The sequence below is a fragment of the Halyomorpha halys genome, unplaced genomic scaffold, assembly GCF_000696795.3.
Source record: "Halyomorpha halys isolate HHAL.00 unplaced genomic scaffold, Hhal_1.1 Scaffold1764.1, whole genome shotgun sequence".
In the NCBI taxonomy this organism is placed as follows: domain Eukaryota; kingdom Metazoa; phylum Arthropoda; class Insecta; order Hemiptera; family Pentatomidae; genus Halyomorpha; species Halyomorpha halys.
The window spans coordinates 100077-122107 of record NW_027113298.1 but is presented as its reverse complement, the minus strand read 5'-3'; the positions used below and the strand labels follow the sequence as shown (position 1 = coordinate 122107).

At 34.9% G+C, this 22031-nt stretch overlaps 1 protein-coding gene and 1 non-coding gene across 3 annotated transcripts in view; both read right to left on the bottom strand.

Moving 5' to 3' along the window:
• The window catches only part of yl (Putative vitellogenin receptor yl), a 107669-nt gene that overhangs the window by 29433 nt on the left and 56205 nt on the right, over positions 1 to 22031 (bottom strand). For both annotated transcript variants that reach the window (XM_014436069.2, XM_067050868.1), the window contains 6 exons: positions 21576 to 21772; positions 16779 to 16928; positions 15728 to 15852; positions 15070 to 15382; positions 14435 to 14650; positions 6133 to 6370 (listed from right to left, as the gene is read on the bottom strand). In XM_014436069.2, coding sequence (XP_014291555.1) covers positions 6133 to 6370; positions 14435 to 14650; positions 15070 to 15382; positions 15728 to 15852; positions 16779 to 16928; positions 21576 to 21772 — 1239 coding nt within the window. The remainder of the gene's footprint in view (positions 1 to 6132; positions 6371 to 14434; positions 14651 to 15069; positions 15383 to 15727; positions 15853 to 16778; positions 16929 to 21575; positions 21773 to 22031) is intronic.
• Positions 10138 to 10271, bottom strand: LOC112211281 (U4 spliceosomal RNA). Its single transcript, XR_010844373.1, has one exon. It is a non-coding gene; the product is annotated as a U4 spliceosomal RNA (small nuclear RNA).

Below are 22031 nucleotides of genomic sequence, written 5' to 3'. Positions count from 1 at the left end.
TAATGTCAGCTGACTGAGTAGATCAGCTGATAGAGTGTATATATATAGATGTGCTGAACCCAATAAAGTCATTAACATGAGGAGGTCCCTTACCTTCGGATTTTAAAAATAGTACCATTTAGAATGGACATTTCACAAGTAATAAATAAACATTACAGGTAATCTTAAAATACCAAAGGTAGTAAAAGGTAATACCCAACACGATTTATCCCTTTTTTCACAGTAAAGCATTCACTAATTACCTGTTTCTTTTCTGTTTTAGAGGGATCGGAAAAAAATAAATAAATAAATAAAGTCTCTTGCAGAAGTTCAAGCATGTCATATTTTACACCCTTTTTTAGCATTTTACACTCGCTGATACTTTAATGGTGCCGAAACCCGGGATCTTTGGATACCAGAATAATTTTTAGTCTCAAGAAAAATTTGTATTTCTTTTTTCTTTACTGTCTCTCATTTACGGCAGGTAATGGAATAGTGAGAGCAGCAGTTCTAAACATTGAAGGTCAAAACTTCACCAACCCACTTCCAGCTGCAGCCAACTAGCCTCTAGCAGAAGACAACTGACCTGTAACTGCAGTCAACCCAGAAATGGAGCCATTACCAGAAGTCTCTTTAGCGCAAGTTCATGCCATGATGCAAGAATGCATTAAAGTCCGTACAGCAACTGCCCAAGACCTGAGGAAAGCAGTGTCGGACTTGGAAAAATTCACCAGAGAAACTAGAAAATTAAATCACTTTTAAAAAGGGGTGACTGACTAATAAGCTGAATTGAAGCGAAGTCTATTGAAAATCTACTCGATAGTGAAGATACAGAGGCATTAAGAGCAGCAGTCGTCTGCAAGGTGAAAAGAAGTATTCTCAAACAAATTCAAGCAGATGAAGAGACACTCTGGACCATGATTAAGGCGAGATTGAAGAAGGGATTTGGAGGAGGTCGGTGGGCCCCAGAGGAGGACATATTTATGATGATCAGGGAGACCAAGAAACCGAGGCAGTCTAGTGGGCAGTATGCTGTGGAACTTCTGGCACACTACAACAGAATCACTGATAAACTTAGTGAGATAATGGAGACAATCCAGGTACAGGGTTGGATGCAATTCCTATCCAATGCACTAAAGATTCAGTTTGCAAAAGAGCTGAGGAAGAAGGAGGAAATGCCGAGAGAATGCTCCTTCGTAGAATGTACTCAGGAGCTAATAGATACAAGCGTCCAGGAACAGGAGGCTCAAATGGAAGAAGAGCCGGGGTGGACTTGGATCGAATAAAATTGGTGTGGGACTACTCTGTCGTCCTGGAGAAGAAGAGAGCACAAGGATAGTGATAGGGATAAAAGGCTGAACAAAGACAGAAGATCAGGGCAAGCAAAACCAAGAACCAGCACCTGGCGAGAGGAACAAAAACTCTCATGGTTGCGGCAATGATGTGTACCTGGTGGCTCAATGCCCCCGAACTCAGTGCTTTGAGAGTGGAAACGAAGGCCACATAGCTAGACAATGTCCTTATGTGTACCATAGACAGGGATCGGGCCAGTTGGAACCGATGAAAGTGAACGTCCAGAGTCGAAGGCAAAGATGAGTACAACAAAGAAGGAGCAGGAGTGAGATGGTTTGTGGACACCGGCAGTTCCAACACTATCAGGTGCCAAGAAGCCCTAGAAAAGTTGTGTAGTGGAGAGAGGACATACCAGATTCAGGAATGTCAGTGTAAATTAATCAACCAGGGAGGCCCTTGTGTGGTGGAGGGGGAGGTGGATAGGGTGGATCCGGTGGGAATTTAGTTGGGAGAACTTGCTGGTACATATCATAGGGAGTATGCCGAGGGAATACAAAATGATTGTGGGGTGTGACCAGCTAGGGAAGGTGAGTGCTTGAGTTAAGAATATCAAGGAGAAGTGGAGAATTAAGTTGGGAGGTAAAATGTACAAATGTCATCAACAGAGAAAAACCAAGGGCTCTCGGGTTGGAGCAATAAATCAGGCTGAGGACTGGAGACAGAGGGTCAAGAGGGAATATGAAAATATTTTTTTTAAAGAAGGAGACATGCTCAGGGCAACCGGGAAGACAGTCCATGAGATCACACTTAAACGAGATGAGGTCACTTATATGAAAGAGAGGAAATACAGGAAGCTCAATGAGAATACCATTGATGAGAAGTATCCAATCCCTAGATTTGAAGACATTTTGGACAGGCTGAGCGGGGCAACATTATTCAGCAAATTGGACTTGAAGGCCGGATATCATCAAATTCAAATGCACCCTAAGGAACTACATAAGACCATTCATATTCCAGAGGGGCCACTACAAATTTACAAGAATGCCATTTGGACTCAAAAACGCTCCCATAACCTTCCAGCGCCTAATGGACAAATTTTTAAGAGGAATTGATGAATCTGTATGTCAGATTTATATGGATGGTCTACTAGTGTTCAGTAAGAACGAGGATGAACACGTGCAACATCTACACAGCGTTGTCCATAGAATCAGACAATTTGGGTTCAAACTGTCAGGAAACGAATCATCATTGGGGCAGGAACAAATTAGTTTTTTGGGCCACATGATTTGCAGCGAGGGAGTGAAACCTGATGCAGATAAAGTCGTGGCTATATGGAAGATGACCTTGCTTAGAGATGAGAAGGGAGTTCGGAAGTTATTGAGAACTTTAAATTGTTACAGGAGATTTATACCAGAAATGACAGAGCACCTAGTCCCACTTAACAACCTACTGAAGAAAGGCCAAAAAGAGATAATCACTCCAATAGTGGAAGACAACATCAGGCGGTGTGTGGAGAAGCGGGAGCCAGTGCTTGTGTTTCCAGACTTTACTCCCCAATTCACCATCATAACAGACGCGAGTGAGTACGTGCTGGGGGCGGTGTTGTCACAGGAGGGTGAAGGATGAGATCGCCCAGTTGCGTACGCCAGTAGGCGCCTGACAGAGATGAAGACCACATACAGCGCACTGGAACGAGAGCTCTTGGGAATAGTGTGGGCTGTTGACCACTTTAGGCCCAATGTGTTTGGAAGAAGGTTTAGAGTACCCACTGACCACAGGTCCCTGCAAAGGATGGGAAAGTTGAAAGAGTCTTCGTCCAGGATTATGCATTAGAAGGAGCTTCTCGGACAGTATAATATGGAAATTGTATATAAACTAGGAAAAGAAAATATAGTAGCTGATTGGTTGTCATGAGCAATAACAGTAAATGCAGTAGAGGAGGAGGCTGGGGAAATGTCTGGTATGATCAGACAGTTTCTACGCCTAGAGAGGAAGGACAGGATGAAGCAGAAGATAATAGAGAAGAATTGTCGAATAATAAGAGTTTGGCAGAAGAAAGACCAGGAGACATAGAGGAACTAATTAACGACCAGAAGAGACAAATTAATTGGAATACTAAAACTACCAGATTGACCAAAATTAAATATAGTGAGTACAAGAGAAGTGAAATAACTACGATCTGTTGTTACGGGGGTTGTTACTGTATACATGCAGTTACGGGGTTTTCGCCAGGATGGAGAGGAAATACTCAATAACCACTTCCCTCAAAGAAAGTTATGGGAGAAAGCACGGGGAAGAATCGAAAAGGAAAAAACCACTAGGGTGGCTCGGGAAAATCTAAAGGTCACAGACAGGTTGGGAGTAATCAAAATTGGCACAATCGTATATAGAAAATTGGGTTCTAACAGGGGTAAGGAGAAACATCAATATGAGAGCCCATTCAGGGTGATAATCATTAGTGAAAATAATATAGCTATTGTAGAGAGTATCCGAGAACCTAAAAAGAGGAGAACTGTCCATATTGAACAGTTAAAACTTCCAGTAATAATATAAAGACTGGAGTGTTCTCATATCACCTCCACTTGAAAAGTAGTTATTTATTCAATTTTTTAATGTTTTGTTTTTGTTTATTTGTGACTTTTGTAATGTTTTTATCATATATTGATCATTTTATTGTACCAGGAGTCTTTTTCTTTAATTTATAGGATTCTTATAAGTTTAATTTATGTATATAGCGTTTACTTTTGGTCTGCTTGTGAGTTTTTTGTACTGTGGTATTAGTATAGGATTTTTTTTTAATGTACATAGTTTTTCATATTTTTTTTTTACATATGTTATATTGTACAGTATAAGCTTACGAGGATTGATCGTAAACTGGCAGGGGGAGTTACAGTAAGCGGTTACTTCGAAGTCAGCTGACTGTGTAGATCAGCTGATCGAGTATATACATATGTATAAAGTCATTCTGTTACAGAAGCTCAAGAGTCTCATATCTTATACCCTTTTCTCTTTTTTAACATTTTGCACTCGACGATACTTAAGTTATATATATGTATGTATTTCTTAGTGGAGCCTAAGTTTGTTAGTAATATGTATACATAGTATCATTTTATATCACAAACCTGAAATAATCAGAATTAAAAACATTTTGAATATATTTTTTGCAGGGCAATGAAAGAATATTAAAGTAATTCTATTTGGCTAAAGTGTTTCTCACTTAAAAATTTTAATTTTTTAAGACAATACATTTAAATTTTTGACAGAAGAAAAAAAAATTGAAATGATTGATTCCCAACTTTTATAATGGTTAGATCAAATAAGGCTTAAAACCACCAATTGTTGCAAAATATTAATAGCAGTATGAATTTTACACATATTGATAGACCCTAATCAGATGTGTATTTTTTCAAAAGCTCATATACCTTAGCTATCGCAATTTTCCCCCCACCCCTCCTCCGAAGTTCGAAAATTATTTATAAGTTTTATTTTTAATTATAATCATACTTAAGCAAAAGAGAGCTTCAGTCCCTGATTGAAGACTGTTTTTTTCATTTATTTCAAATCAGATTAAAATACTTAACTTAACTCTCTAATGGTAAGGTAAAGGTCGAATCCAACCTGACACAATTTCCATTGTCACTGCATCTATGTATGAGATGGAAGATCTTTATTTCAGATGTTCATAAATCCAGCCTTTCTTTATCCAAATTTATGATCACATCTCTAATTGAATATTAGGTAATTGAAATACCCATTCATACTTCCTAGGCTTTTTATTGGTCTGAGGACTGGATCAAATATGACCCAGCTTATTGTTATAAATGAAAATTTAATTTTAATTTGGACTTCTTTCTTTTACTATTTAGGTGGCCTAGACATTCTGGAAAAATTATGTCATGATAAAACAGCCATAATAGTTAAAAAGGTGATAGTCTATGCCATAATTTTTCCAATCCCTAGATATAGCTGGTGTACATAGCTTTGTGTTCTGTAAGTGAAAGATAAGCTTGGAACCATTCTCGAAAGATACTCAATTGAACTTTATGTAAAATTAAGCATTTTTCCTAACAAAACTCTTCATGGAAAAAAGGGTACAAAAGGATTGTCTTCTAAGAGAACTTCGAGTAGTAATTGTGGTAATAGATGTCCTTTGAGGATGGAACAAGAATCTCATAGTATCACAAGAGGAACTGAGCAAACCTTAAAAAAAAAAAAAGAAAGGGCAGAAAAGGAAATGAGCTGTTTACTTAGTTTTATATCTTACTGTAGGTTGTGTATTTTTTTTTTTTTTAGTTCAAAACATTATTTTAATGCCTGTTATGGGTATTAGTCAATTTTAACTTACTTTCTGCAGTAGTTTTGAAGAATTTTAAATTTATATTTATTTTATTTCTGAGTTCATTGGAATTTTCTTCACTTATTTTGTTTATTCAATGTGCTGATTTTTAACTTACAAAACTTTTTTTTAACGATAACTGAAACCAATAGGATTGTTTCAACTATTTGAGATTGAAAACCAAAATGTTTATTATAAAGAAATAATTAAAAATTTAATTAGGTGTTATTTATAAACATTTAATAGATTTTTATTATTTTAGCTCAACAAATAAGCAGAGAATAGGATAGGATTGGGTATAACCCAACCATACCTAGTATGTACTAAGCCTTCACCTTACCAGTAGAGGTTATAATTAATAAATTACTATCGATAATCTTGACAGTTTGTCTTGAGAGTTAGTAAGTGCTGAGTAATAAATATTCAAACAACTTAAGGTATTGAACAGCTTTAATAAATTTAATAATTTGTTATATTTAAAAAGAAAATTTTAAGAGTGGTTTAAAAAAATTCACAGAACTTACCTCCCTGATGCAGGCAAACATATTTTTAAATCTGAAGGACATAAAAACTGGCAATCCTTTGATAAGCCCTTAGTCTTATTTTCTTCATTTTCATAATTTTTTTTGGTTTTTGGAAAGTAACAATATTTTTCATCAGATGAGTCTTCACAATCATCTTCATGGTTACACACCAAAACATGTGAAATGCAGTGACCATTATCACAAGTAAACTGATCCTCACCACATCCTTCAATCTCAGCTAAAAAAAAATAAATTATCAAATATATATTTATATATCAATAAAAATGATAGAGAAAAAAATCCTGATTGATATTTAATAATTAAAAATGAATACCAGTACAAAAATAAAAAACTAGAATAAAGTTGTTCATAATATATATATATATAGTTAAGTATTGGCAAAAGCAAAATGGCAAAAAGGAGAAGAAGGAATAAGATGTAACATGCTTGAACTGCTGTAACATACTGTCTTTATTGTGTTCGGTACATCTTTTATATATGCTATAGCTGTTCCCCTCAGTCAGCTGACATCGAAATAACAGTTGACTCATACCATAACTTATATATATACTACTACTACTACTGTTGCTTTTTCTCTCTCTCTCTCATGCACACACAGATACATGTGTATAAACTTTACTTTACTAAATATTATTTGTGTTTTTTATACGAGGATTGATGAATTCCTTTAAAAGACCTAATATCTACCCTTGTGTGGAATTTTTACCCTCTAAAACCATCTCGCTACACCTGTTCTTTTCTCTCCATGAGACAACCATTTGGCATTACTTCATGGAGGGAAATGGCTGAGTGCCGCCTCATGTTTATCCTTTCGACATGGGACATTTGTTAGTCATATGTCGATTCTTCTTCTTTCCATGCCATCTCTTCACTTCCAAAAAGTCATCTCATCTAGTGCATTCTCTTCCGCTCTCAACCTCTAAAGGATAACCGCTGCTCTATGTTGGTCCGAGCGTAGCATATGGTTCACCAAGTTATCTGGAGTGATGCTCCCTCCATATGATTTCTCTAGTTCACATCTTCCCTATCCAAAGTGCATACAAGCAAAGAATATGTACTCCACTGTTTCTTTGATTGCAGGGCATTCTGTTGTGTTATCCAATTTAAAATGACACTAGTAGGTCCTAAGCATCCGTGTCCAGTCACCCAGACCTAATGAACAGTTGGGTGGCATTAAAATTTACCTCAACATTTTGGCGACTATACTACAAACCAACATTGGGTATCAATCTGTTGATCCACCTTCCCGAAACTTCTGCCTCCCACTGAGTGATAACTCTCACTTTTATCACATTTCTTAATCTTCATATCTCGAAATGTGAGAACGTCATTCATAATATCTACTTCTTTCTTCAACAAGGAGTTCAATAAGAGGCATTCTGGCTATGACATATGCCTCTTATATGTTACAGTTTGAAAAGGACTTACTGTCCTTAAGGCAGCTCTGTGATAAACAGAAACCATTTGTCTCCTGTATGAGTTAGTCAGCATTGCTTCTTTCCAAACTGGAGCTCCATATAACATAATTGTGGAGAGAACAGCAGCAAGAAGTCCTATGCGACTCTCTCAGGGCCACCTATGTTTGGCATAAGGCTTGATAATAAAGATGCTACTTTAGCAGATTTAGTGCTGATATATTCCATGTGAACATTAAACCGGAGATGTGCATTAATCACGACTCCTAGGTATTTTAAATATGGTTGAGAATCTTGTGCCTAACTACTGTGATAATGATGGTCTCAGTTTGCTTCCTGCTTGTGACAAGGAGAGCTCAGCAAGTTGCAGGCCTACCGAAGACAGCTAACTCATATTGCAGCAACATCCTGGTTGGCAGTGAGGGTTACTTCTTCTAAGTACTTCACCACCATCTCACAACTGTAGCTCCCTCCGGCATTGTCAACTTAAAAATTCCATCGTACATGACATCCCACAGAAGAGGCTCTAGTAAAGAGCCCTGTGGGACACCACAAGTCAATTTGTTTCTCCTTTGGCCAATGTCTAAAAGATAGAACAGAACTGCTGTCTCTTCCAAGGTTTTGGAAATGAATGCTGAAATAAAAGAGATTAATGAAAAGATCCAACCATTTTTGGAAAGTCACATTTGGAATGCTGTCCAATCCTGGTGCTCTGCCATGTTGTAAGTCTGAAGCAATGTCATCAATCTCTTCCTGTGGGATTGGTGGAAAATCAGTATATATGTTGTCTATTCATCCAATATTATTCACCTGTTCTGAGAATATTGTGCTAACAATAGTCCACAACATTCGATCTTGTGGGGAGCTGCAGTTTCTTAAGCACTAGTTTATAAGGTATACTCCACAGGTCTGCATTCACCTTGTCATACAGTTCTATCCAGCAACGTTGTTTAATTTTGTTGAGGGCTCTTCTGAGGTTTCTTTAGCCCTCTTGAACTCTTCCTGAAGCATAGAAAACTGGTAGACGTCTTGCTCGCTGGTAACGTTTTCTTGCTAGGTTGCAACAAGTCTTGTAGTTGAAGATTGACAATTGTATCTGTCCACCAGTAGACTGAGGAATGATGTTTACCAGGCTTTGAACAGGTCATAGCTGCTGTGTGAGCTCTAGAAATAAAGGAGGTGAATATACGTACCTTTTCCTTGGCTGATCCTTTCAATTCATATTCATTCTCTAGCATTACAGTGAATGAACCATCATCAAAAGTTTTTGTATTTCAGCCAACAATTTTCCATCGACAATTCTTCTCTCTTGTAGACATACCCAGTGTAATAAAGAGAGCCTGTTGGTCACTATATGTATAAATTCCACAGACCTTCCAAGTAGCAATCTATTGCAGGCAACCACTGAAGGTTGGATTTTTTCTGGTGTTCATAAGAACCATATCATTATTTGTACAAAAGCTTCCAGAAGAACTTCACCATATCAATTTGTTATCCTATTTCCACATGCGTAAAAATCACCAGTAATTATAGCTGGCTTATTACAACTAGCCTCTGAGACAATTTGATCCAACAAATTCTTAAAGTCTTTAATCATGATGCTGGGATAGGTGTAACAGTTAAACATATATAAGTCGTTGACCTTCACCCATACAAACCCGGACTGCAATACAGTATTCAACTTCTGAATAGCTTGGGAACCACAAGCCCAAATAGCAGCTTTACCGCTGATATCGGATACCCATGAGGTACAATCTAGATTTTTATATTGTTCACAGGGAATAGCGACCTCGATGTGCTGTTACCGGACCAGTTTGATAAAGGGGATCCTGAGCAGCTTCAAAATGGTTCAAATTCAACTGGAGTATCCTTGTCTATGATATTGTTGGGCTTGCATCATGGTTTTCAGTGCTAGATGGAAAGCTACTACTTCTGCTGGGGTGGTCAACATCTTTATTTCCAGCACATAATGCCCATTGAGGTTTCTGGTCTCAATCAGTTTTGGGACATACTTTACCACAGTTTCGGCATAATGTGATTCAAATGATAGCTCAGGAGACCATAGAATATTTTATATAGTTACTTATAAATATTTTATATTTATAAAATGTAATAATAACACAGTAATGATAATTTAAAGCTACCTAATATGTAAGAGTTTAGCTCTCTATGATACAAACTGCATAGATCTAAAAGAACTTTTCCATTGACAGAAAGAGCATATATTTCACAGATATTCTATGTACTAATTTCAAATCTGTATAAATTATGATTAAAATACTTGATTTATGTCTAAAAATATGATTTAACCCATATATCAAATAAGTAATATAAAAATAGCTAAGAGAATTTATAAATAAGGAATTACAGGATGCAGTCAAATCTTGAATAATTTCTTTACTTGAAAAGATAAAATTTTCAGTTACATCAGTGAAGTTGATTATCAGTGATTTTGATAATTTCTACAGGATACAGATAACCATGGAATACGAGAATATTAGTAATCATCAAAACTTTAAAGCTTGTTATTGGCACACGAATATATTCTGCTCCAGTCCATATTTTAAATCCTCCTTATAGATTTTGAACACAGTTATGCATGTTAAACTCAACATTAATAACTAAAATAGAAAACTTATTTACTAGCAATAATTGCACCTCAGTAGATCTTCATTGGTTACGATAATGCCTCTGCACAAGGATTTTTTAACGCCTTTTCAAAACTAAACTAAATCTTATTTATACAAGGTGTATCAGATTTGAAGGACCATTGTCTAGGAGATGATTCTATGACTCATTTGCAACATAAAAATTCATATGGTATATAATTCTTTCTAGATTTGCCACAATTTAATAAGAAAAAAACATATTTTTCCTTATTAAAACTGTGTCAAGATGGACAAATATCTAAGACCTGAATGCTTCGAAGTAGATCCCACAGCAGATATAGCAGACAAATAGTGGATACATTAAGAAGAAAAACTTTCTACAACTTTCCAAAGTACTTGAAAAGTGTAAATGAGGATGGTAAGTTGCAACTCTTAATCAACTATATAGCTCCTAATATTTATGAATACATTAGTGATGTAGTAACTTTTGATCCTGAAAAATGAAATATAAGCTAGGTACTGTTTAGCAACCAAATCTTGACAATTTGGAGAACCTATTGACAGATATATGCATATTTTAAAGCAATTAAGTAAAAATTTCAATTTTCAAGCAGTTTCTGCAGAAGAACATAAAAATTTGTAAACATGAGATACTTTTATCACAGTTTTAATTAGTCCCCTCATTAGGCAAAGATTATTAGAAAATACAACACTAAAATTAGATGAAGCTTATGACCAAGCTAAAGCCTTAGAATTGGCTAAACAACAATCAGCGTCTTATTCAGTTCTTTGCTACTACTAAAGAAGATGATGATACTGCTGCTATACCTACCAGTTTAAGTTACTTCTGTGGATCTGATTGGCATCCTAGACCTTCCTGTCCAGCCAAGAATGCTGTGTGTACACAATGTGGCATTATTGGGCATTGTAAACATGCTTGTCGGTCATGGTCCAAACAAAAGAAATCCAGACCTAATACAAACAGGTCCCAAGAACCTAACTCATCAGCTGCTACGAACTTGCTAGCTAATACAAAAGCAGGATACCCAAATGGCCACTTTAAGTCGACTGTAGAGATATCTTTGAACGAAACTAAGGCTAAAGCCCTTATTGATACTGGAAATTCCCTCAGTTTCATAAACTCTGCTCTAGTAGAGAAATGTAAACTTACGGTTTCGCCTTATAAAGGTTGTATGTCCATTGCTAATGAATCCTTGCATTCTGAAATAACAAGTAAATGTGAGGTAGACATCAAACTTGGTGAGCATTTTAACAAAGATGTACCATTATTGATCATTAAAATCTCTGCTGTGATATGATAATTGGACTCGATATACCCAAAAGTCTGATGTCTGCATGGTAGCCCTAGCAGGTGTAGAACCCGTATCTATATTTGGAAACGATGGAGAATTGCGACCAAATCAAGGAGGCAGTCAAATGAGGACACTAAGTTCATAATTGATGAGATCAACAGAGTTCTGGAGGAAGAGGTGATTGAGCCAAGGCACTCACCATGGTGAGCACAAGCATTTGTAGTAAGAGATGGGAAATGAAATCCTCGCATGGTCGTAGACTATTCAAGAACTGTAAATAGGTTCACACACCTTGATGCATACCTTTTTCCAAAAATTAAGGGAATAATCTCAAAAGTCATGGAAAACAAAGTATTCAGCATCATATATCTGAAGAGCACATACTACCAAATACCCATTTTAGGCTTTGAGAAACATTACACTGCATTCAAAGCCTGCAAAATGGAAAGCTGAATCACTTTCTTTCTGTTCTTTTCGGAGTAACTAATGGGGCTGCTTGTTTTCAGAGAGTGATAGATCGCATTGTACAAGAAGAAAATCTTGAAGCTACCTTCCTTTATTTAGAGAATGTAATGGTATGTAGTAAAAACCAAGAATATCATGAAAAAAAACTAAAATAAATTCCTGGCTACAGTAGAGAAGTATGACCTGATACTGAAGAAAGAAAATGCCAATTTTCCCTGAAAACCATCCACTTATTTAGATATGTTAATTTAAATCACACGATTAGACCTGATCCTGATCGCATGTAGCTGCTTTTAAATTTACAAGTACCCAAAAACGCTGCCTCACTTCAGACAGCGATGGGTATATTCTCTTACTATAGTAAGCGGATACAACAATTTTCAGAAAAGATACATCTAATAATGAAAAATGCATTTCCCTTACCAAAAGAAACAATCTCAGTGTTCCACATGCTGATGATTAAAATTTCCAACATAGCTACTGACGCAATACTAGATAACGTACCTTTTTAATTAGAGACTGATGCATCCCATTTTGCTATTACTGCAACTTTAAGTCATTCGGAAGACGGGTTGCTTTCTTTTCTAGAACGCTGAACAAATCAGAATTGCAACACTCTTCCATTGAAGGAAGCATAAGCCTTAGTTGAATCACTACGATAATGGTGCCATTATCTTATTGGTAAACTATTTAATGTTTTGACAGATCATCGTTCTATTTCCTTTACGTTTCATCAACATAAATAGTAACAGCAAAACAAAAAATGAGAAAATTGTGAGGTGGGGGTTAGAACTCTCCTGCTTCAAATTTGACATTGTCTATTATACTGGTAATGAAAATTCCTCTGCAGACACTCTTTCAAAAATATAAGCTGTGGTTAGTCAATTACAGATCTCAAAACCCTGCATAACTCACTTTGCTATCCTGCATTAACTAGGATGTCACAGTGGGTTAGAGCTAAGAACCTCCCCCATTCATTAGAAGATGTAAGAAAAATTACCAAAGCTTGTACAGTGTGTGCAGAATTAAAACCACACTACTTTTCACAAACTGGGCATCTGATCAAAGCTACTGTGCCTTTTAAACGCATTAATCTAGACTTCAAAGGCTCTCTTTTATCTGAATCAAAAAATAAATGTCTACTTACGGTTGTGGACAAATTCTCAAGACTTCCGTTTGCCTTCCCAAGCACCGATACCTAATCCAGAACTGTGATAAAGCACTTGGCTAACCTAATTGCTCTCTTCGGCACACCTGTGTACATGTCTGTGAAACTGAAATCGTTTCTAATTTCGCATGGTGTTTCTACTAGTCAGACGACTTCTTATAATCCAAAGGGAAACGAACAAGTGGAAAGATATAATGGTATAATCTGGAAGAGAATTATGCTTGCTCTTAAGACTTTGGGTAAAAGACCCTGAGCAATGGGAAGATGTACTTGGCATAGTTCTTCGCTCTGTACGGTCTCTCCTCTGCATGTCTACTAATGCCACCCCACATGAGTGAAAGTTCAACCATCCTTGATGATCATTTAACAGTTGCTATATGCCTACTTGGTTAACTAAACCTGGTCGAATCTTGATGAAGAATCATATCAGAGCAGCAAAATAAGATACTCTTGTAGAAGAAGTTGAGCTACTGGAATCTCTAGAGAATTAACTATTTCAACCTGGTACCTGGTGCCTACTGAAGATTCTTTAATATGACCAGAGGATCTTACCATTGAAATAAACATGTCAGAAAACTACTCAAAAGCTTCTTCACTAGACAGCCTGGGCCCTGTTTCATAATGAAAGCTAATAGTATTGGTTCATAATACAAGTGTAGAAACAATGTGGTAATTACACTAATACTTATTTGTTTTCATAATAGGGAGGACTATTAGTGATATTACAGGAGTTAAAAAGTACTAAAGTACAAGTCAGTTTAATTGTACTAAGTTAAATCAACAAGACTAATAGTATTATTTTGAACTTTATTATGAAACAGGACCCTGGTGACAGACAGAAAAACTGAAGACGAACTAAATCAAGACCAAAACGGGCCACCTTTAAGACCATCAACAGTGAATCGTTCTAGTTGTGAAAGAAGACCACATACTAACCTCAAAGACATAATTTCTTTTTGGGGATGGGTTACTGTGGAAATAAGAACTTTAATTTGTATAGGATTTATTATTTTTATAACATAATTGTTAAAACAGCTATTTGTAGAATTATTTTAGTTCCGTTGTCTGTAATGTTTATAGTATGGTTATAGCAACTGTTTTGTGAAATGTGTCCTGTGTTCTGTTATGTATGTAAAGTTTCTGCTTATGAAAGCTATTATTATCTGGTTTATAATTCTTTCTAGATTTACCTCAAGATCATTTGAAGAAAATGATAAGATAAATTCTTTTGAATATTTTTTCAATTATTAAATCTGGATGAGGAATGACTATATAGGCATTTAATAACTATTAATGACATCCAGTACTTACAACATTTAGGACCTTCATCAGAACCGTCGCTACAGTCAATCTGACTGTCACATTCCCATGAGCTTGGTATACAATTTCCTGTGTTGCAACGGAAGTAATTGGTTTTGCAAGTGAAAGTATTACAACTGCTTTCATCACTACCATCACTGCAATCACTCATGCCATCACACTGTGCCACTTTAGGAACACATTCTCCTGACGTACATTGGAATTCATCTTTTGAAAAAAAAAAAATATATATATACATATATATTTACATCTGTGGAACAAGTCATTACACAAAATATGAGAACTAAAAATAAAAAGTATGTGGGAAAGGAAAGAGTTTCCAATGAAGTTCCCATATTCATCAAAATTCCAATATAATTTTATATGATAAGATTCAAGATATATATATAGTTAACTATAGTTTACATCTATAGCATTTCAAACTTAAATTATGTTTTCTCTTTGAAAGAAGATTCATTCATCAATATATTAAATATGACTTCAAGATCATGCCATAATTTATTCTTGACAATGCTATTTTAACAAAGAATATGTTGTTTTATTTACTTCTGTGGAATTATTCTTACATAAAAAGATTATTAGATTCAACTAATTCTTATTTTAGTTATTACTGATATTGTACTTACTTCCAGTACAATTTCGATTTGATTCACAATATTTTTCATCAGAACCATCATTGCAGTCAACTTTAGAATCACATTTTTGAGATTGTTCTATACAACTAGAACCATCTATGCAAGCGAACTTGTTTGTTGAACAAATTATAGAACAATACTCTTCATCATCACCAAGCCTACAATCTGGTCTACCATTACATCGCATGGATTTTGAAATACATTCTCCAGTGGTACATTTGTATTGTCCTTCTTTACATGCAAGCAATTTTTGGCAGGTTTTTCTATCAAATCCAAGCTCCATTCCATCAGGACATGCACAAATCTTAAAAATCAATTACTCTACTTGTAATAATAGCTTATTAACTGATTATTGAGATAGTGTTACTGTATAATGGAATTTGATTAATTTATAAATAAATTCACTGTCAGCTTCAATTATAATTGTGAGCATAACAGATTAAATAACATAATCACAAAACAACCCATTTAACAAAAAAATCACAGTTATATATTAAACAAGAATAAAAAAAAATTCCTAGGCCTCTATGATGTTAATAGGCATGCACATAATATATTTAACATTAATGTATGAAACTTTTTAAAAGACGATAAATTAATTACAGACATTATTCAAATAAATACATGATTACTACAATAATGTATATACCCCCATAGGTGTTGAAAGCAAACAAACATGGCTGCAGTTTCCGAGGGAATTACAAGCACTTGCTTCCTTTCTTAAACCTTTATTTAATCCAATGATTTTCATATTATCAGTTTCATCAAGTGAGTCTAAAAAAACAAAAACACAATCTGGGATACATGGCAGTAACTTAAATTTTTAAATAAATTTATATGTGTGTGTGGGGGGGGGGACTTTACTAATACACACACACAAAAGCACAAGCATATCCAAGCTTACACACTAGAAGAGTAGAAAAATATAAAGAAAAACACCAGTTTAAAAACGAATAACTGAAAGAAGCAGAGCTTCTCAGAGGTGCTAATGAAAGCCTTGAGAGTATAATAAGATCCCAGGAATTGATTGTTTACCAGCTGAATTATTTTAAAATGGTGACTATTCAAAATTTAATAATAAACATCTGGCAAGAAGAAATCTTTTTGTACTCCAACAAGGAATACTCTACGACTGATCAAGTATTCACTCTTCACCAGATCCTTGAAAAAAGCTGGGAATATTCACTAATCACTATCTATTCATAGATTTTAAAAGTACATATGATAACATAAAAAAAAAAAATAATTGTACCAGGCAATGGTGGAGCCAAATCATGGATATGCTGATGATCTTGATATGATTGGAAAGTGCCAGAGGACAGTTGAGGAAGCATTTGTCACATAGAATAAACTGCTATGATAATTTATCTAATCTAAAATGTATCCAAGACAAAGTACATAATAACAGTACAGCCTACTCAACAAGCGGAACTGGTTGAATTTGGATTAGAAATGGTTGAAAAAGTAGACCATTTCATATTCCTTGAATTGATTGAGAATCCTAATAATGATATTAGTTCTGAAATCGAAACCAGAATACTTTCAGCCAACTTTACTACTGTGAGTTGTGATGTCAACAAAGGGGCAACATAGGTGTAGATTTTAGTTTAGTTTAATAAAGTTTTGAATATAATTTACATCACACACTGTGTATATATATATATATATATATTTGTATGTGTTTACATATATCACATTACCTAAAAGAAATCTTTTTGTAAGCGATCCATCAAACTTATTTGACCAAAAGACTTTTCTGGCTCCATAGCCAAGCCAAAACACTTCGGATTCAGTAATTGCCACATCTACTGGACCAGAATGTCCTTCTTTAAAAATATGTCGATCAATCCCTGCAAAAATATAAAGTTTGCACAGTTATTTCATAAAATTGCAATATTTAATTTTTTTTTATGTATCATCAGTTAAATGTAAAAACTCTTTATCAAATTTTAATTTACATTTTCATATAATTTGTTTTGGTATTAGGTATTTTTTTTAACACTGATACTGAAATATTTTATTTCACATGGAATATATGATCACTTACAGGAAAGGAGCTGGAAATTACGGAAGAAAGTGGAGTAAAATTGCTTAATCCGAGTAAATACTATAATATAGTATTAATAGTTATTAATGTAGCTCTGATAATGAAGGATGAAATCATTGAAAAAATTGAAGGTTGGGAGTTAATGAGCCCCAGAATCATATTAGCTAACATTACCCTCTCAATTGAAAAATATTTAATTATTTAGATATATATCCCTAATCATGATTCTTTAATCAATAACGAGTCTTATAAAGGAAGACAAAGGATGAAATATAAAATTAAAATAGGAAAATAATAATCAAGGAGGCTGGAATGCTTGTGCAGGAAATTATTATAATACTTCTTACAGTCTTGAGATTATGGGAAGGAGAAACTATTAGAAAGAATAGTGGATGTTGACTCTTAGAGTTTTTTTTTTTTTTTTATTCAGATTGATATTATGATAGAAAACTCTCATTTTAATCATAAAAATAACCAAAGTTACATTTGAGGCTTAGGAGAGAAACGTGAGAAGTGTAATTGATCATTTTGTATATGACAAGGACATCAGAATGCACTTCATAGACATAAAGGTAATAGGGGGAGCAGAACTTGGTACAGATCACTTCCTATTGGTAGCTGATAGGAAGGTTCCAGTATATCAAGCTTCAAAACCTAAAGTGGATCATAGAATAGATGTTAGGGGGCTAAGAATGATGAAGGAAAGATCAAGGTGAGATCAATATAGAAACCCCCTAGCACACATTTTGTTAGACAAATATTCATTAACCAAGAAATAGGCTCATTATGGCAAGAGATTAAATAAGTAATCCAGTAGCAGAGGTATGTAAGAAGAAAGAGGTTAGCAATAGTATGATGGAAGGTTCTCTATGGAAGAAAGAAGGAGAGATGATTTTTTTCCGACTTACAAAGAGAACCAAGATCACTAGACACTCAGCTGGATGACACCAGTCCCACGGGTGGCGGATGTGGGGATGGTCGGTAGAAATTCTTCAGAAGTTCCTATCGGCTAAGTCCAATGGACTCGTTGACTAACAATGAAAATGGCCCTCCAGGTTTGTTGGAGGGTGTGAAATAGGATTGAATGCCCTACTCACACATTTTTTAGTTCACAAAATACCACTAAACAGTCATGGATCCTACTAAGGTAAAACCCTCATTATCCGGAGGTAAACTAGTCCCCTATTCGGGTCTCTGGGTGGAGACTGCTTCAGGCGATTCATGGCACAAATTGAAAATTAGAGATTTAATTATAGGAATGTAGAACGTCAGAAGTTTACATTCCGGTGGTGGGTTAAAATCAGTCGCTAACGAGGTTAAGGGATATAATCTAGATATCATGGCGCTGCAAGACGTTTGCTGGGGAGGGCTCGTTAAAGGAGGGAAGTACACTATATGATACGGGAAGGAGTAGGTACTGGATTTCTTATTAGGAATAGTTTGCTTTCCGCGTTGAAGGATGTCAAATTTTTTAGTGATAGGATATCGGTAGCAATATTTCAGGGACATTGGTTTAAAATCGCTCTGATTAACAGTCATTCTCTGACTGACAGTGATGAAGAGATTAAATGCGAATTCTATGATAAATTGGAGGGAGTTTACAATAAATTACCGCAAAGCTGTATGAAAATAATATTAGGAGATGCAAACGCAAAGATTGGAAGAGAAGTATATTATCCAACGATTGGTAGAGAAAGTTTGCATGAATATAGTAACGATAAAGGAACACGACTAATAAGCTTTGCCATATCGATAAACCTAATAATCAAAAGTACTACATTCAAACGTAAGGGTATTCACAAATATACTTGGACATCACCGGATTTGCAAATGCGTAATCAAATCGATCATGTCTTAGTACAACATAGATGGCAAAATAGTATAATTAACGTGAGATCAGAAATATTGAGAGACAGACTTTGGTTCAGATTACGAACTAGTAATCGCAAAAATTTGACAAAAACTTAATATAAAAGAGAGAAATGAAAATTGGTCCCGTCCTGAAAATTTCAATCTGGAGAAATTAAAAATCCCTTAAATTCGAAATCAATTCGCGCTCAAAATAAAAATTAGATTTGAAGTCCTAGGACCTTTAGATGAAGGTCACAGAGACATTGAGAAGTTATGGGTAGGAGTCAGAGATAATATTAAAGAGGTCGGTAATTTGTGTCTCAGAAAAAGGGAAATTAATAAGAATAAACCCTGGTCTGATGAAGAGTGTCTTAAAATGTGCAAACAAAGAAAAGCCGCTAAGTTAAAAACTCTCAATAATACTAGCAAAACAACATTACTTACTTACGGGCCTCAAAAAATGAGACGCCTAAATTCTTCAAAAATAGAAAAAAGAGAGAAACTCTTAAAAATAAAATAATAGAGATAGAAAATAACTAAGTCGAAAATAATGTCAGAGAAATGTACAATGGTACTAACCGATCCCAGAAATTCTGCTCTGCAGTGACGGAAATAAGAGATAAAAATAATAATATATTAACTAATCTGGTAGATAGATATATTGGATACGTTTAAGAAACACTTTGAAAGTATTCTGAATAGGGGAAATAATTGTCTATCTCCTTTGACTGAATACCAGAGTGCTGAACCGTGGATAGAAGAACTGAGTCAGGAGGAAGTCGAAATGGCCATCACAAAATTAAAATCTTTTAAAGCAGTGGGAACTGACAATATTCCTAGTGAACTAATCAAGGCATGTGGTGAAATTGGAGTTTCTAAAATACATCTTTTGGTTAAAAAGATCTGGGAAATTGAGGAGATAACTGAGGAATGGAAAGAGTCTCTACTTATTCCTGTTCACAAAAAGGGCCCGACGACGGATTGCAATAACTATCGAGGAATCTCACTCCTTTCTGTATGTTATAAAATATTTACGCTAATCTTAACTAGTCGAATCACGGAATACGCTGAATATATCATCGGGGACTACCAATGTGGTTTTAGACGAAATCATTCAACTATTGGCTTATGATTCTATTGACCACCAGAAACTGTATAATATTATGATTGAACAGAGAATACCAAAGGATTTAGTAAATCTCGTATGGATGTGCATGACCGAAACATTTAATAATGAACGAATCGGTAATCATTATTCTGAGAAATTCCAGGTCCAGTTGGGTTTAAAACAAGGTGATTCTTTATCACCTATTTTATTTAATCTAGCACTAGAATACGTCATTAAAAGTGTGATGAATACCGAAAAGGTTTTAACTTTGGGTGGTAAAATACCAGTGCTTGGGTATGCTGATGATTTGGTATTGTTAGGTGAGGACAAAGCAACTATAGAACAAAATACAACCATGTTAATAAACTCCAGTAAGGAACTAGGTCTTGAAATAAATACGGATAAAACAAAATATATGGTTAGCAGTAGTGACGCGAGCAATTTTGGTGATATAGATATAGAAGGAAATATGTTAGAAAAGGTAGATAAGTTTAAGTATTTAGGTTCTATGGTAACTAGAAAAAACGAAATTGATGAAATAAAAGCTAGGTTAAAAGCGGGAAATGCTTGTTATTTTTCAATTTTGAAACTGCTTAGCTCGCGTCTTCTATCGAAAAACTTAAAAATTAGAATTTACAAAACTATTATCTTTCCCACTGTTCTTTATGGATGTGAGACGTGGTCTCTTACACTAAGGGATGAACAGCGCCTTAAGGTTTTCGAAAATAAAGTATTATGCAAAATATTCGGACTGAAAAAGTATGAATTAACGGGAGAATTTAGAACATTACACAATGCTTAAGTAAGGGACCTACACCTGGTAAATATAATTCAAGTTATAACATTTTGGTGTATAAGATGGGCATGTAAGGTTGTAGGGCTTAGTAATAAGCGGATCCCTAAAATGTGTTAAAACTGATTTAGTGGAATTAGGTTATAGTACCGGGTGGTATCGGCATCGAACCTTCGGATTCGTTAGGCCTTCATTATTATTATTATTATTAATTGTGGATTTGAAGGCTGTCTTTGAAACTGTTCTCCAAGAAGAAATCCAGAAGGCTCTGGTGAACAAAAGAATTTCTAATGTGTTAAATTGAGAGACAGGTTAAGCTCACTCTGGTTGATCATTTTTATGGATGAAATATGGTAGGTCTGCGATAGGAGAATGTTGAGAGCAATGGTAGGATACTTGCCTGTTTTGGTACAAGCTTTTAGATATGTATATGATATAGTATTAGCAGTCCACAACTTGCAGAAACTAGCGATAGTATTAAATACTCCATTTATTTAATACTACCTGTAGTTGTATCAATGAATCAATTGATCGACTATAGGTAAATCAATTTTTGTATTCACTTTTTTTATGTAAAAAAAATAATATTTTATCATCATAAGAAAATATATTATACATAAATTGTGAAATCATTACAATTTTACATAATTTAAGAGTTAGATGCAATGACACAGGATAAAAGTATCTTATAGTCTTACCATCAACACCTGTGGAAGCTATTTCACCTCCCATTTGGTCAGACCAGAACAGACGCTCAAGTTTAGGATCATAGCTGAGAGACAATGGGCCAAATAATTTGTCTTCAATAACATGAATCCTTGAAGTATGTCGGCCATCCATTGATATTCTATCAATGTGTGCTCCTTCAAATGTTGAAAGAGCGACAAACATAAACCTAAAATTTTAAGTTATGCTTTAGAAAATACTTTAAGAAAAGTATATTGTAAATTAATAAATTTCCTAATATCAATAAAATTAAAGTGACAATTTTTAAAAATCTTGAGAGAAAGACAAATTAACAAAAAAGGAATATTTGATTTTACAATATTTATATATACATATATAAAAGTATTCGTATATAATTGTTGATAAATATTGTGGCGAGAATATGGTTTAGTGTTGTTGTAACCATTTAAAGGGTTTTTAACTTAGTT